At 53.0% G+C, this 15,005-nt stretch overlaps 1 protein-coding gene across 8 annotated transcripts in view; it reads left to right on the top strand.

Annotated features, from left to right (window-relative positions):
* Positions 1 to 15,005, top strand: part of RGS3 (regulator of G protein signaling 3) — a 140,283-nt gene that overhangs the window by 67,355 nt on the left and 57,923 nt on the right. For all 8 annotated transcript variants that reach the window (XM_047830320.1, XM_047830318.1, XM_047830319.1 and 5 more), the window contains 2 exons: positions 3,292 to 3,403; positions 10,159 to 10,202. In XM_047830320.1, the coding sequence (XP_047686276.1) occupies positions 3,292 to 3,403; positions 10,159 to 10,202 (156 nt within the window). The remainder of the gene's footprint in view (positions 1 to 3,291; positions 3,404 to 10,158; positions 10,203 to 15,005) is intronic.

Here is a 15,005-nt window from a genome sequence, read left to right as displayed (position 1 = left end):
CTAACGTCTGTGAGCTGATGCAGTATCGCACTGAGCTGCCCCCCATCATACCTCCTCCCAGAAGTCACACACTTGATTAATGGGCCCTGAGATCAAATCAGCCTTCTGGAGTAGCCTCACTTACACGTTCAAACAAGAGCTGTTGAGCATCTACTGTGTAGTCAGGCCTGGTGCTGGAGGTCACAGGGGCACGGGATTGACACACCCTCACTTTATGCACTGACTCACTGAGTTTACCATTAACTAAGGCACCGAGGTCTTTTCGGCAAACCCTGCCTTTAGGCAAGATCTCCAGAGAAAACTCGATTAGGGCTGCTTGGGAGAAGTGACCCTCCAAGTCGCAAGGATTTCCTAACCAAGCAATCTCTCAACCCTTGACCCTTTGGGAAAACAGATGTGCCCTTGGAACCTGTGTGGGGAAGACGCCTGGCAGCCCCCCTGGCCTTTTGTGGAAGGCAGTGGGGTAATTGGGCCGTGGAGATGGGCATCACTCCACCGTGGGTTCTGTTGGAGGAAGGCCAGCACGGTGCTGGTGACCTGGGAGAGAGGCCCACCCGCCCTCCCCTGGCACGCTTGCCCCTCTGCCCTGCCTCCTGCTGTGTGCCAGCTCTGTCCTTTCCCTGACCCGACCTTTGGGGAAATTCTTCATTCATGCCTTAATCACTTCCTGTCTAGACCACATTCTCAGCTCTGAGAATCGGGGCCAGAGTAGTGGCCTGGAGCTTTCTCACCTTGCCTGTGGTTCTTCTCCCGTTGCCGTCCACCCAGCTCTCTCAGAGCCTGGGACATTTTTTGACTTATTAGGTTCCTGACAGACCACCTCCTCCGACCCTTCCCTGACCAGCTTCCCCATGGGTCTGGAGGTGACTGCCAGGTTTCTTTGTAGTGGGAAAGCCTCCAGGTTTGCTCAGAGACTCAGCCCCTCAGATCCTTCTCAGCTCTTAGATCATCTTCTTCCCCTCCCTTGACTTCAGTTTTGGTCTCCTTTGCTTTTCTGTTTTGGTCTCTGTTTGGATTCTTTCACATTCAGGGGCAGGACAGCTGTAGGCATATTGCTACCTCTCCGTATAGTGAAAGCTTTGGGGTCAGCTAGACCTCGGCAATGGCCCTAGCTGTGTGGCCTTGAACAGGTCACTTAACCTCTCTGAGCTGCAGGGTCCTCATCTATAAATAAAGGCAGTCATGTTATTTACAAGTGAAAACGCACTGAGCAGAAAGAAAGAACTGAACAGATGGGAGCTTCTTTTGGGCTGTGGTGGGTCGGGACTATGGTCTGGAAGGGGGCTGGAAAGAGTCACTTCCAGGATCCCTCCCAGCCCAGGGTTCCTGAGCTCTTATATTTGGTCCCCATTGGAGAAGCTGGAGCCACTGGGAGCCTCCTGTTCAAGGACACGCCTATTGTCTCTGTGACCCAGATGCCTTCAAATGTCTGTTTGCACTGTGCTCAAGAAGCCAAGAGATCCTTTGAAAAATATTTATATATTTTTAATGTTTATTTATTTTTGAGACAGAGGGAGACAGAGCGCGAGTGGGAGAGGGGCATAGAGAGAGGGAGACACAGAATCTGAAACAGGCTCCGGGCTCTGAGCTGTCAGCACAGAGCCCGATGTGGGGCTCAAGCTCACAGACTGTGAGATCATGACCTGAGCCGAAGTTGGATGCCCAACCGACTGAGCCACCCAGGCGCCCCTATATATTTTTAAAATCTCGAAAGTAATAGACTCTCTTGCAATACAGTGCAAATTAAACAGAAATGTATGAAATTCCACTCCCCAGAGTGAAGAGTGTGGTGGTGAGTATTTTAGACAAAAGTACAAATTGACAGTTCCATTTTACAAGATTGGACTAAACTGGAGGCATTCTTGCACGTTGCACTATTTGACTTACATAGTGCAGGGTGGGCACTCTGCCCACGCAATTTCTGCCCGGACAGCTTTCCTTTATTCTTTTCACAGTTGCATACAATTCTACCATGGGAAGGGGGGAATAATTTATTTTATCCACCCTCTCTTGATGGGCATCTGTGTTCTTTACTTTTTTATTACAAAGAGGCTGCTGAGAACATCCTTCTGGTTTCACGTTAATATATCCTCGTAAGTTTTTCTGTAGGAGAGGGCATCAGAGGTGGAGCTGTTAGGTCTGTTAACAGTCTGATAGCTAAATGTCAACATGTTGACTGTTTAAACTCCAGCAACCGTCCAGTACACGCTGGCTGTGGCCTTCGGGGATGCATGCGAAGCCCTCTGGCTGACTCTTCTTACCCCACGAGAAGTGACATGTCAGGTTGTGACACCTCCAAGGGAAGTTCACATAACTAATAATATTTTGTCCTCTTCGGAGAATGTAAAATTGGATCTTTATTGCTTTTAACTAAAGGCCACTGCAGGATTTACGAAACAGAGAGCAGTGTAATCTTCAGTGGCATTTGGGGATCAAGTGGGTTTTTTTTAGCATGAAACTATGCTGAGCATGCCTGTTGGTTTACCTATAATGTCTAAAAATAGCTTCCTCCTTTATTTTTGGAGCAGCTAGTGCATAAAAAAGAGATAAAAGTTCCATACATGTCTGTACTGGCGCGTAAGTAACTGGCTTTTTCTTGAACTGATTATGCATTAATGCAGTTAAAATTATCCGCGAAGAATGTGACAGCAAGGACTCACATTGCATGATGCTTCGATTCATAGTCTACACAGGGCTCGTGAAAGAAGCCTGTGAGGGACCTGGGCAGGGGCTGTCCCGTGTCTATATGGATGACAAAACCGAAGCTGAGGGTTCAGGGACCCTAACCAAGTTTTCACGGCTCCTGAGTCGGGTAGGAGCCTCAGGACTTCTGATTCCAAGTGCACTGTGCTCTTTCAGCCAGACGTTTAGAGGAGAATCCGAGCAAATGTGCAAACATCCCTCAGCTCACGGGTGGCTCCAAGCCAGCAGTGAGCCAGTGGCACTGGGCTGGAGATTCCAGGGGCAGTTAGGCAGAAAGATGGCCTGGGGGTGGGGGGGTGTTGGGCTGTGGAGACACCTGCAGGGGCCATCTGCCACCAAAGGTGAGGGTCTTGTGTTATGCTGTTTTCCCCACTATAAGGAGTGGGGGTGTAGAACACCGTAGAGAGAAGGGGAAGTCTGATTGCGGATCAGGTGTCTGCCTTTGCCCGACGCCACACTGAGAGTCTGATCTAGTCTACTTCTGCCCGAGATGACAAGGACCCCTTGCCCAGACGTCCTGGGGAGGCTGTGGCTCCTGGCCTCTGGGACAGCAGAACAGCCACTTGTGTTTGCTCCTTCATGATGCAGGTGACGCTATTTGCCTACTCGGATCTGCTGCTCTTCACCAAAGAAGATGAGCCGGGCCGCTGCAACGTCCTGAGGAACCCCCTCTACCTCCAGAGTGTGAAGCTGCAGGAAGGTAGGTGTGGACCCAAGATGCCCCGGACTCCCTCCCACTTGCCCCGAGCCCCACTACTCTGGGTGGCACGGATGCCCAGCTCGGATCAGTGCCTCTGACAGTGGGGCTGCCAGCCAGCCATGGGGTATCTGAGCATGTGTAGTCGGGTGAGGCCCTGCCCCCGGGCCGCCAGGCTCTCCGACACCTGCCTTCCATTCTAGGCTGTACCGTACCCCTGGAGCTTTGCTGGGAGGTTCTGTCCCGGGCACGTTTCAGGGAGGCCGTGGAGTGGAGTGGGAAGAGCTTTGGACTCAGACAGACCTGTGTTTAAACCTGGGCCCTGCCCCTCACCACCTGTGACCTTGGGCAAGTTTTACTCAACCTCTTTGAGCCTGTTGCCTCACATGCAAGTGGGGCTACCAGTAGGTTGCTGTGAAGATTAAGTTATGTCAGGGGCGTCTGGGTGGCTCAGTGGATTAAGCATCTGACTTCGGCTCAGGTCACGATCTCATGGTTTGTGGGTTTGAGCCCCATGTCAGGCTCTGTGCTGACAGCTCAGAGCCTGGAGCCTGCTTCAGATTCCGTGTCTCCCTCTCTCTGCCCCTCCCCTGCTCATGCACATGCACTCTCTCTCTCTCTCTCTCTCTCTCTCTCTCTCTCAAAAATAAATAAAACTTAAAAAAAAAGATTACATTAGGTCATATGCAGAATGCCCGGCCCACGCCAGGTGCCCAGGCCGTGCTAGCTGCCGCCCCCACTCCCCACACAGAACCCCAATGGGCGTGCCCCACTCCGTCGCCACCCAGCTGCGTCGCCCAGGCCAGAGCCCCAGGAGCAGGGAGCGCGTGGGAGCATGACGTGAACGTCTCCCGCAAACTTTCCACTCGGAGGAAGAGGGGAAGGGGAAGCCAGCTGGGAGTATCTGTTGAGCGATTTGGTTTGGCGCCTGAAGTCTCTGCCGAAAGGGGCTCGATTTCCTCTCGCAGATTATGAAAACAACAACAGACCTGTTTGAGTATGGGCGACAGGGGCAGGGAGGAAAATATTACCCAGCGAAAGAATTCTGTTTTGACGGGTTTTGCTCCAGGAAAACTTCCTGCCCGTTTGCAGACCTGTCCTGTGTTCCTGTGTGTTCGGCGCCCCCACTGTTCTTCCTCCTTAGAAACCCAGGGGGTGTGAGAACCTCCACTTGGGCTGCCCCGCTCAGGAAGTCGCTCACAACTTCTCCTTCTCTGTCTCGAGCTTTTGCTGCCCACTGCCCAGGGCAGTCCCTGAGGGGGGACAAAAAGCAAGTCGCCTCTCCCGGGGCAGCCCTTTCCTTGGGGCGGCTGGGCCTGACCAAGGAGGTGAGGAGCGACCCTCTGAGCAAGTTCTGCTGGGACCCTGGCTCCCCGGTGCCCACGGGAGGGGGCAGGTGAGAGCTACAGTGGACTCCGCCCTTGGCTTCCCTGCCCCTCCCCGTTTCCCTCATACCCGGCTCCCCCCCCCCCCCCCCCCCCCCCCCCCGCCCCGCACACCGTTCTCCCTGCCACCCCCCTGCACTCGGACTCACACAGACACTCGCTGGGCAGGCCCTTCCTCTGTGGGCTCAGACCATCATGGCCCAGTCAGGGGTGGGCTGCTCGGTAATATGGGCTGACTGGTTGTAAGAACTGAGCCTTCACTCAGTTGTGATCATCCTGCTCCTCGCTCGGGTCTGGGCCCACAAGCCCAGGCCCTGCGTCTGTCTGCTCAGCTTCCTGAAGGAGGGAGGGGAAAGAAGAGGGGCTCAAACTGGCTGTGCTTTGGGTGGGGGGTGGGTGGGAGAGAGAAGAGGGCAGTGGAAGAGCTGAGGGTAGTAGCTGGGTGTTTGGAGTCTGGGCTCGGCTTTGCTGCTAACGTGCTTCAGTTGGCCCTTTGCCTCTTCTGGGCTCCGGCGTCTCTGTGAAAGAAGGGTTGGGCCAGCCCTTTATGTTCTTCCCCAGCCCTGACATCCCCACACGGACCCTGAGGTTGCCTTGAGATGCTGGACGGTGCCCATATGTCCTACCTCCATCCTTGGGTGGGTCGCCTCGGCTGGGAATTGGTGGGATCTTCCCCTCCTGGAGCCCCCAGACCAGGGTGAGCCCCATCTTCCACCGGGTGGCAGCTGGTCAGAGTGGGTGGGGTGGGGCCTGAGGTGCCTCAGAGAAACCTTCCAGATGCTGAGCTCATGTGAACAGCAGCCTTGTGCAGGCATGGCTTCCTGGAGCCGGAGACCACATCCTCTCCCTGAAAACGGTGGGCTGAAGGTGGCCAAGGCCAGGACTCCTCAGGAGAGATGACCGCGGTCATCAGAGCCTATCGGGTTGGCCTGGGTGTGGGGCATGTGCACGTGTGTGCCTGTCCTGGGCTTGTGGGGCAGATGGTTTGGTGCAGACACGTTGTCTCACCCTTCTGCAGCAGGTGCCAGCCAGCTAACAGCAAATGTGGCTCTCCGGGGACATGGCTCGGTGACACTGAGCACCTGGGTGCACATTCCATCGCTTACATTTCTCTCCAGGCATTGGTGGACCCCCCTACCTCCTCCCCTGACCCCATGCCCTGGAGACAGGCTGTGGGTCCTGGGGTTTGCAGAAGTTCAGTGTCCCCTTCTCCTGCAGTCGGAGTTGGAGCTGTGGGGTCCGGGGTCCTGGCGCCTGACTCCCTGCCCATCTCCCTGGCGCCCAAAGAGACCTGCTGCTGTAGCAAGTGCCTGAGTGAGGCCCTTAAGAGATCCATTTAGGACCTCAGCTGGAGCTTCTGGTGGCAGAATGGTTTCTGATTAATGTTGCTTGTGCCTCGCAGGTGTGTCCCTTTCAAGTCAACATGTGTGGCAAGTTCACTTGGGGGCAAAGATGGTAACAAGGAGCACACTGGCCTTTCCTGCAGGCTGGGGCTGGCGAGGGCTTTTCTTGGGGGCGGGGGAGAATCTATCCCACCCAGGGACCAATGACTCCTGTGTGTGACTTGCCTGAATGGAGCTTAGCTCTGCTGGCCAAGCATCCTCCCAGGGTCTAGCACAAGGCACAGACATTGTGGGTGCCCAGTGAATGGTTATTAGGTGAAGGAATGCATGAATGACTAGAAGGAGACTAGAAGTGCTGCCCAGCTTGGGGGCTGGGGAGCAGCACCTTCTCCTCCAGGGCTCCCAGCTGGTGGTGGCCACTTAAACCTGCCCTCCTCCTGCCCAGCATCCCCCAAGCTTCAGCAGGTCCGAACAGCAGTGTAATGGGAACAGGCGGAGAGCTGGCGCTAACAATTGGGACATCTCCGGTCATCCGGGGCCCATTGTGGCCTCTTCCTGTCTCTGCCGCCCACTGGCTTTGCTGGTCTTTGTGTTTCTACCTTCCAGGCGGCCAGCATCCCACCCACTGGGTGTCTTCCTGGCCTGCTCTGGTCTTTCAGGATGGCCTGGAAATGTCCAGCTGATTCTTGGGCTCTCCATCTACCCCGGGGGGCCAGGAGCCCAGTCTTGGGAACTCAGCTGCGTAGGCCCCAGCTGCTGGACTGCCTTGGGGTTAAATTTAGTCAGTTGACAATTGCCGAGCACATCCTCAGAGCTCACCTCAGTGCTGGCTGCCAGGGCGACGACAGGGGAAGAGATGCACCCCCATCTCTGGGGTGGTGCCAGTGTGGGGAGCAGAAGTGTGATGCGGTGGTCAGAACATAGGCTTCGGAGGCAGCAGTCCTGGGTTCAAATCTCAGCTCTGCCCCTTACTTGCTGCATGCCTGTACACGTTGTTTTCTCTCCCTGGGTCTCAGTTTCTGCAACTGGAAAATGGAAACAACATGCCTCCAGGCTTGTCACACAGGGTGGAGAGGGCTTGGAGAATGGCTGAGTCTGGGATCTCAGATCAGGCTTGAGAGGACTCTGGAAACATGACAGAGGGGTCAGACCTGGGTGGGGAAGCCATCTGTGTGCCTCTGGGACCCTTTCTGCATGGCCCATGATCCTTGGGGGTGGGGGGGGGGCAGGAAGCAGGGTTCACCCAGGAGCCGATGACTTCTTGTGGAATTTCCAAATGGTAAAGGCAGTTGGAACGTTGGGTGGAAAACCCACCTGTGTGCCTCTGTGTCCCTTGTCCTTTACACTCACCCCGTTTCCATACTCTGGAGAGCCCAGAGCCCAGTCTGATGTTGCAGAAGGGTTTCTGATGGCCGAGTTTGCTCTCCTGGGTCCTCCAGCTTGCAGCCTGCTTTTCTGCAGCTGGGGCTCCTTCCTGGCACCCTGGGCTCCCGAGTCTTGTTGTCCCTTTGTGAGGCTGTGAAACATGCTGAGCACTGACCCCATTCCGTCCTTCTCTCAGAGCGCTGCCAGCACAAGGCCGTGATGTGCAGTGGATTTCAGTGAAGGTTTGGGGTAATGTAGGAGGGTGGTGGTAGGGCGTGTCACAGCACAGGAAAAGTTGTCAAGCAATCATCAACCACCCCTAGCCATTAGGGGTATGTAGTAGGCTGAGTTTCCCCCAACCTCGGCCTACTGTCTCCCTGAGACTCCCATTTCCTTGGCTTTCCCCTCCCTTCTAGAGCCTTCTTTCCTCTCACTGCCAGCATCTAAAACCCAAATTTCTGTTATTTTCTTACATAGAGCTTTTTGTTTCCCCCTTGGCACTCAGATCTGCTTCTGGAAAGTCAAGGAGACATCCAAGTATGTTTTCTTAAACAAAAGAAACCACCTTCCCTTGTCTCCATCCTCAACAAGGCAAGGAGTTGGCAGAAGCTTTCAAATGGGAGGTTTCTTTTAAGTTTATTTATTTTGAGAGAGACAGAGACAGCATGAGTGGAGGAGGGGCAGAGAGAGAGAAAGAATCGCAAGCAGGCTCCACACTGTCAGCCCAGAGCCCGACGTGGGGCTCCAACTCATGAAACCATGAGATCTTGACCTGAGCCAAAACCAAGAGTCTGACACTTAGCCCAACTGAACCACCCAGGTGCCCCTCAAATGAGAGGTTTCTGAAACATGATGGGGCCCTTTAGGTGGGGCCCTCTCTCTCCCAACCCTCTTTTATTTATTTTTTATTAAATGCTTATTTATTTTGAGAGAAAGAGAATGAATCCCAAGCAGAGCTTGGGGCTTTGATGTAGGGCTCGAACACATGAACCTACAAACTGTGAGATCGTGACCTGAGCTGAAACCAAGAGTTTCAGTAGAGGCTTAACCCACTGAGCTGCCCGGTACCCCTCTAAACCCTCCTTTAAATGTGGAGAAGTAGAAGGATTTCTTCTAAGTCCAAAGTGAACCCCCTACTTACTTACGGACTTTTTTTTTTTTTTTAAGTAGGCTCCACGCCCAACGTGGGGCTTGAACTCATGACTCTTGAGACTAAGAGTTGCACGCTCTACTGATTGAGCGAGCCAGGTGCCTCACTTATGAACTATTTTTATCTAGCTCTTGCTGGCACCCCTGGCCCTAGGGATAGTTTTGCCCAGGGAACCACCCATGTACGTGCTTCCGGAGGGGACCGGCCTTCACCCACACAAGGGCCTTTTCTTAGGAATTGGCTTGACCGACTGTCTCTGTTACTTTGTCACCTTAACTTTGCAGCACGTTTTGGTTCACTGGGCAATTTCTTTGATTCAAATATGTGTTGAGCCTCAGTTTCCTCACATGAATCATGGGTGACAATCACCCCTGCCCCGGAGGGGTGTTTACAAGGGTTGAGCTTATAAACGGACAGCGTTTGTCACCGTGGGTGGTGCATGGCACCGTACGTGTGTGTCGTTACACGTGTTGTACTGTTCTTTCTCTCAAAATGACACCCTGCCCAGTGAGGCCAATTGCTTGACATTCAGGAAATCAACCATGCCGGGCCTGTGCCCAGAAGAATGCTCTGGTGGGGAGTAATGCCAGGGTCCGGGGAGCAGCCCACAACGGTCAGGGAGGGGCAGGCCTTCTTCACACTTGCTATACCTTGAACCACACCGTGTGCTTCTGTACCTACATGCCTTTGTTCATGCTGTTCCCACCTCCCGGAGTGTCCTTTCTTCCCATCTTGCATTCGAGTTCCAGAGGATCCTCTTCCAAGAAGCCGTCCCCAACAGGCTGGGGGCCTCTCTTGATTTTGCATTTCTGAAGCACCCTGACTAAATACATCTTCTGTAGGTGCTCTTCCTCCACTCTTCTGCTGCAGGAGCAGAGAGCCTGATGGTCCTTCCCAGCTGCCTCCCAGGTGGAGAGGTGGAGGATGGTTGAATCTGGGATTTGAGATTAGGACTCCAGGAAAACACCAGGGGGCTGGGCCTGGGCTGGGAAACCATCTGTGGGTGACAGCCAGCCCATGATTGGGGAGCTCACTGCACAGCCCACACATTCCTAGGTCCATCCAGCAAATGTGTGGCTCCTTGTTGAATTTCAAAATGGTGAAGGCAGTTGGGAGCATTTGAAGGAAAACCCAAATGTGTGCTGCCTCCGTGTCTCTCATCACAGGGAGCGGGGAAAGACGGAGGCCTCCTAAGGTGGACGACGGGTCCCCGCATGTGGCTGTTTGATGCCCAGAGGGTGCTCCTGGCTGCCTCTCATGAGGGTGGGACCTCAGCATTCCTTGAGTGAGGCCCACTTGTGGACAGAGGCCTTACTGCTGTGCCTCAGTCTGCTTGGCCATTAAGTGGGCTTTCCTCCAGAGATTCCCCTGTCCCCTGTGCTTGCCTCTTTCCTCCTCTTTTTCCAGGAAGTACTGCATACAGGCTTCTGGGCAAGGCAGCTGGCATTACTGGAGCAAGCTGCTTAGACTCTGCAGCCAACTCTAATGCAAGTCTTACTTTTTGTTTCCTCCAAGGTTCTTCAGAAGACCTGAAATTCTGTGTGCTGTATCTAGCAGAGGTGAGTCCTTGCCCCTGGATCAGAGGAGAGGGCTCTGTGGCCTGGTGCTAGTGAGACGACATTGGTCTGGGTCTAGTCCAGGGTTCTGGTACCAGGCTCCGCATCATCTTGTACAGTGGTCCTGGTCAGGTTTCTCCCCCTGTAGGATGGGGACAGCACTCCCTACCTCAGTGCCTCTCACCTCTGCGTGGAAGAGCAGTGGGCACAGAAGTGCCTAGAGGGGACAGAAGGACGTTGTGATCCCCTGCTCAGGAACCTCTGGTCACCAGCACCTGTGGGGTTCCCAGAGAGGGTGTGGCCTGACAGCTGTGCATCACCTTATTTACCTCGTTGGTAGCCCTCCTTCTGGAGATTTCCCCAATTCTTGTGCCTGCCTCTTTCTTCCTCTCTTTCCCGGAAGTACCACCCATGACCCCTCCTACAGAATCTTGTCAGTGTTTTAAAAGGCCTGAAGGTAATTGCATCTTTACCTGGGCCAGATAATGCAGGCTAAAGAAAATATTAAGTGTCCGTGTTTGGGGCTGGAATAATGTGGTTGGTATTCTTGGTTATTTCAGTCTGCTCAGAAGCTCATACAAGCAGTGCTATCCCTTTGCTGAACAAAATCAGGCAAATGACTTACTGCTTTGGAAGACAAAAATATCTTCAGACCAGGGGTTTAATCACAGAAGTCCATGGCTGTGAAAAAGTTGAGAGCCACTGAGCCATAAGATGACTTAAATTTTCCGCAAATTTTCTGTTCCCGACCTTGGGTGTCTGCTAATATGAGCAGGGGCAGTATCTGTTCCAAGCAAGGATTCATTAGACCCATTTCTGTCCTCTGCTTCTGCTCGAGTCGGTCCCACCTCACAGTCTGGGGAACGGGCCAGTCTTATGGGACAAGATGCTGGGGTAGGACATGGTCTATGCTGGCCAAGAGGAGTACACCCTTTTGGGAAGGAATGTGTATGTGGCTTGTGATTGAAAAATCATTCCTTTGTTTCCTGGCTATGAAAAGAGGTGCAGGCCTTCAAGAGTGTCCCCTTGGGTGAACAGATGACTGGGGGAGATGACAGAGTTGACCAATTAGCTTCAGGGGAGAGCAGAGAGTTCCAAAGGGCAGTGGACATTGTTGGAGCTGAGCTGGGGACCTCGATTGCCTACAGTGGCAACCTGAGGGCCAGAAAGGCATTAGATGTCCTCCGCTGGGTTGGCACATCTCCACCAGGCACGGGAAGTATCTGGCAAAGGCAGAAAACAGCCTAGGAGCTGTGGACCAGGCTGAGAAATGCCAGAGCCCTGGCCCCTCAGCCTCACCCCTCTGGATTCCAGTTCTCTCTGGTAGGGACTGAAATCAAGCTCTGGGTTCTTTAATGCCAAGAGAGCTTCCTGCCAGTCTGGTTTGTTTTTGTAGAGAAAAGCACTTCTGCTTATTGGCTTCCAGGGAGTTGTGACCTAGCTCTCCAAAGCTGATGAAGGGATATTGATCCAGGGGCCTTTTATTTCAGTAAAGCACCAGGAGTTCTGACCCAGAGGGGCTGGGAGATTGGAGCTCACAGGCATCCAGAAGCCTCTCTTTTCTCATAACAGGGCTGCTGCTCGTGAGGCATGTCTATAACAGGAAGACAAGATGCCTGCTTGCTCTGTAGCCCCAAACAGGCTCCACATGGTGGTTTTGGGTCCCCATGGGGAACCCCAAACTCACATCTTAATTGGAACTTCTGACAAGTGGTTTATCTTCACTGTCTAACATGCAGGGGGCACCCAAAAAGAAACCAGGGCAAGGGAGTCAGGATTTGGAGAGATTTTCCCACTTCATTGGAAAATCCCACTTGCCTGGGTGGCAGCATGCTGGGTTTTCCCAGCAGTAGGTCCCTGGTGGGATTGTCGTACGTAGTCCTTGGTCCTGGAGTCGCTATTCTCCCGGACAGGTATCCTTCAATCCCTGCAAATCCATGGGACAGATGCAGCCTCCCTACTGGCTTCAGAACACCGGGGGCATTGGGTCAAAGGGCATGTTGGTCAAGGACCAGTCTCTTCAAATCTGATCTTGGCTCGATTAATTGAAGAGCCTATGCTTTGTGGTTAGGAAGACCTAGACTTGAATCTTGGCTCTGCCATTTCCTAACTGAATGATCCGGGCAAGTCACGTAGTCCTCTCTGAAGAAAGGCTGATGGGGCCTACCTGGCAGGGTTGTTGTAATGATTAAATGAGATTCAATAAGATACCCTGTCCAAGGCACTTAGCACAGAGCCTGGCACACAGTGAGTACTCCATAAATGGTGGTTATTATTATTGTCAGCTTCATAACAGGGGGAGAGCTTTTCATATTCATTTATTCTCCATTGGAGACATCACCAATGATTTATTGACCTTTTAAAAAGTAAGCTAAGAGGGATATCTCATGTTGCTTGTAATGTGCATTTAGAGTTATACAAATGTGGTAAGGTTGCAGGCTCTGGAGGAGGCAGAAGACAGAATTTGACTCTCCTTTCTGGAGGTCTCCTGCAGCATCTGACTTAACCTCTCTGAGCCTTAGTGTTCCCATCTGGAAAATGGTAACAGCTGTGCCTTTCCTTCCTACCTGTGTCATAAGGTTATTAGAATTAAATGGGAGGACTTTTGTCAAAGCAAATGAACAAATAGTAGCAGAAGAGGTTTTAGTTCATACAAAGATTATATTAATTCAGGAACAAGGAGGTAAGGCAAGATGTTGATTTTTTTTTGATAATTTTTTTAATGTTGGGGTGCCTGGGTGGTTCAGTCGGTTGAGCGTCTGACTTCGGCTCAGGTCATGATTTCGCAGCTCATGAGTTTGAGCCCCATAATGTTTATTTATTTTTGAGAGAGAGAGAGCAAGGGAGGGGCAGGGAGAGAGGGACACAGAATCCAAAGCAGACTCCAGGCTCTGAGCTGTCAGCACAGAGCCCAACGCAGGGCTTGAACTCGTGAGCTGTGAGATCATGATGTGAGCCAAAGTCGGAGGCTTAACTGACAGAGCCACCCAGGTGCCCCAAGATGAGGGTTTTAAAGAGTCCAGGAGGACCTGGGTTTCTGGTTGGATTTGAGGATGCTCATGTTTGAATGCAGTTGTCCGGGCCCAGTGCTGTGCCATCAGGAGGTCCTGCCTCTGAGTGAGTCATGTGAGGATGCCTTCAGGGCTGTTTACAGCCTTGACCATGGGTCCTGGTATTACAGGGCACAGTGTGCAACAGCATCGAAAGCAATGAGGTAGATCACATGGGGGATTAAGAGAGACTGTTCATATGCAGGCTGCCAGGCAGGCAATGAGGTCCCTGATGTAGACGGATTTCCACAGCTGGGAATTTAGCTTCCCTGGAGGGAGCTGGTTCTGTGCTCTCTCTCTCATCCAGACCAGCCTCCAAAGTTCCTTGAAAGGAACCTTGGGAGGAAAGGTCTTCCCAAAATGTTTGCCCATCTAAGACAGCCAACCCCTGGCCCCAGGCGAGGCCTGACTTTAGGTCTTTGGTGCCTCAGAAGCCTTCTGGATTCTCTAGCATTATGGGGCTTTCAGCTTCAGGCTCTCAGAGCCAGACACCCAGCTTCCCTGAGCTCTACTGTTGGGACAGGTCATATGGTCACCATCCCAGGTAGAGAAATAGGACTTTCTAAAAGGAGATTGTCCACAGGGGAGGGGAGAGGAAGTGGTTCTTGTGGATGTCAGGAAAATGGAGAGAGTCACAGCTTCTACCTTGCAAGTTGTTGGAAGAAGGACCAAGACCCCACTGGTGAAGTGCTTCGCACTGTGCGAAGCATGGCGTGTGACGGGGATGTCTCAAGCTTAGGATGCTGGTAGCTCTGTCACTGTGAGGGCTTTCCTGCACTTTTGTGGGAAGGGACCGCCATCCTGGAGCTTAGGGCAGGGCAGGGTTATACAAAAAGCTACCAGTGAGCTCTGCAGCTGCTGTGAGACTCGTTGGCCGATAGAGCTCTTCTGAAAGCTTTGCAGGCTGGCTGCCTCTGGGCTCAGTCTGCAAGGGGGAGCATTTCTGCCAGCCTCCTAGCTGGGGATGGAGCTCTCAACAGGTGGTTCTCCAAGGCTTTGGGTCTTTCTTCTGCTGCTCACTGGCCATAAGACCTCCCGAAGGCCTTAGCCACCCCGAGCCTTTGTTTTTCCCTTCCTTGAATCGGGAGTAACTGTCCAAGCCCTCTCTACCTCTTCATGGAATTGTCAAGATCAAAATGAGAGCATGGATGGGGAAAGTGCTCTTTAAAATTGATGATGAGGTAAAACGAATTGTTATTTAGGCAGAATTCCAGGTTCAGAACAGAAACCGAGGAGGAAGTTTGGCTCGGGGAGATGAAGGGATTTGCTGAAGCCCAAACAGCTAGGTAGAGGCAGGGCCAGCTTTGTGGAGATGCAGCGTTTCCAAGCTGGAAAGGACCATGGTCCCTGTCTCACCGCTCACCTGACAGGGGAGCCTCACGAGACAGGTCGGCTCCCGCCCCCAGCTGGCTTCGTGCGGGGCATCTTGGGGTCTTTCTTTGCTGGGCATGTCCTTCCCCTGCAGTGGGTTGGGGGTTCTGAGAAGTGGAAGGAATCTGTTGTTAAGTGGTAGGATTGCCTCACCGCATCCTCCCGGTTCCCGGAAGCCAAGGGGCGGCACTTTGTTCCCTTTCTCCTCTGATGCCTTTAGGAAGATCAGCTTCTGAGCACTTTGGGGCAGGAGAGGCAGGGCTGGCTCCCCCCGGGAACACTTAGCACAGGAGCCGGCCCCGCCCTGAAGGGTGACATCCCTGGGGGTTGGGTGGGGTAGCAGAACAGAGAAGAACCCCCAGCGCTATTAGATGATGCTGGTAAC

The sequence above is a fragment of the Prionailurus viverrinus genome, chromosome D4 (assembly GCF_022837055.1).
Source record: "Prionailurus viverrinus isolate Anna chromosome D4, UM_Priviv_1.0, whole genome shotgun sequence".
Taxonomy (NCBI): Eukaryota; Metazoa; Chordata; class Mammalia; order Carnivora; family Felidae; genus Prionailurus; species Prionailurus viverrinus.
The sequence above is the reverse complement of the archived record's forward strand: the minus strand, read 5'-3'. Positions and strand labels throughout refer to the sequence as shown.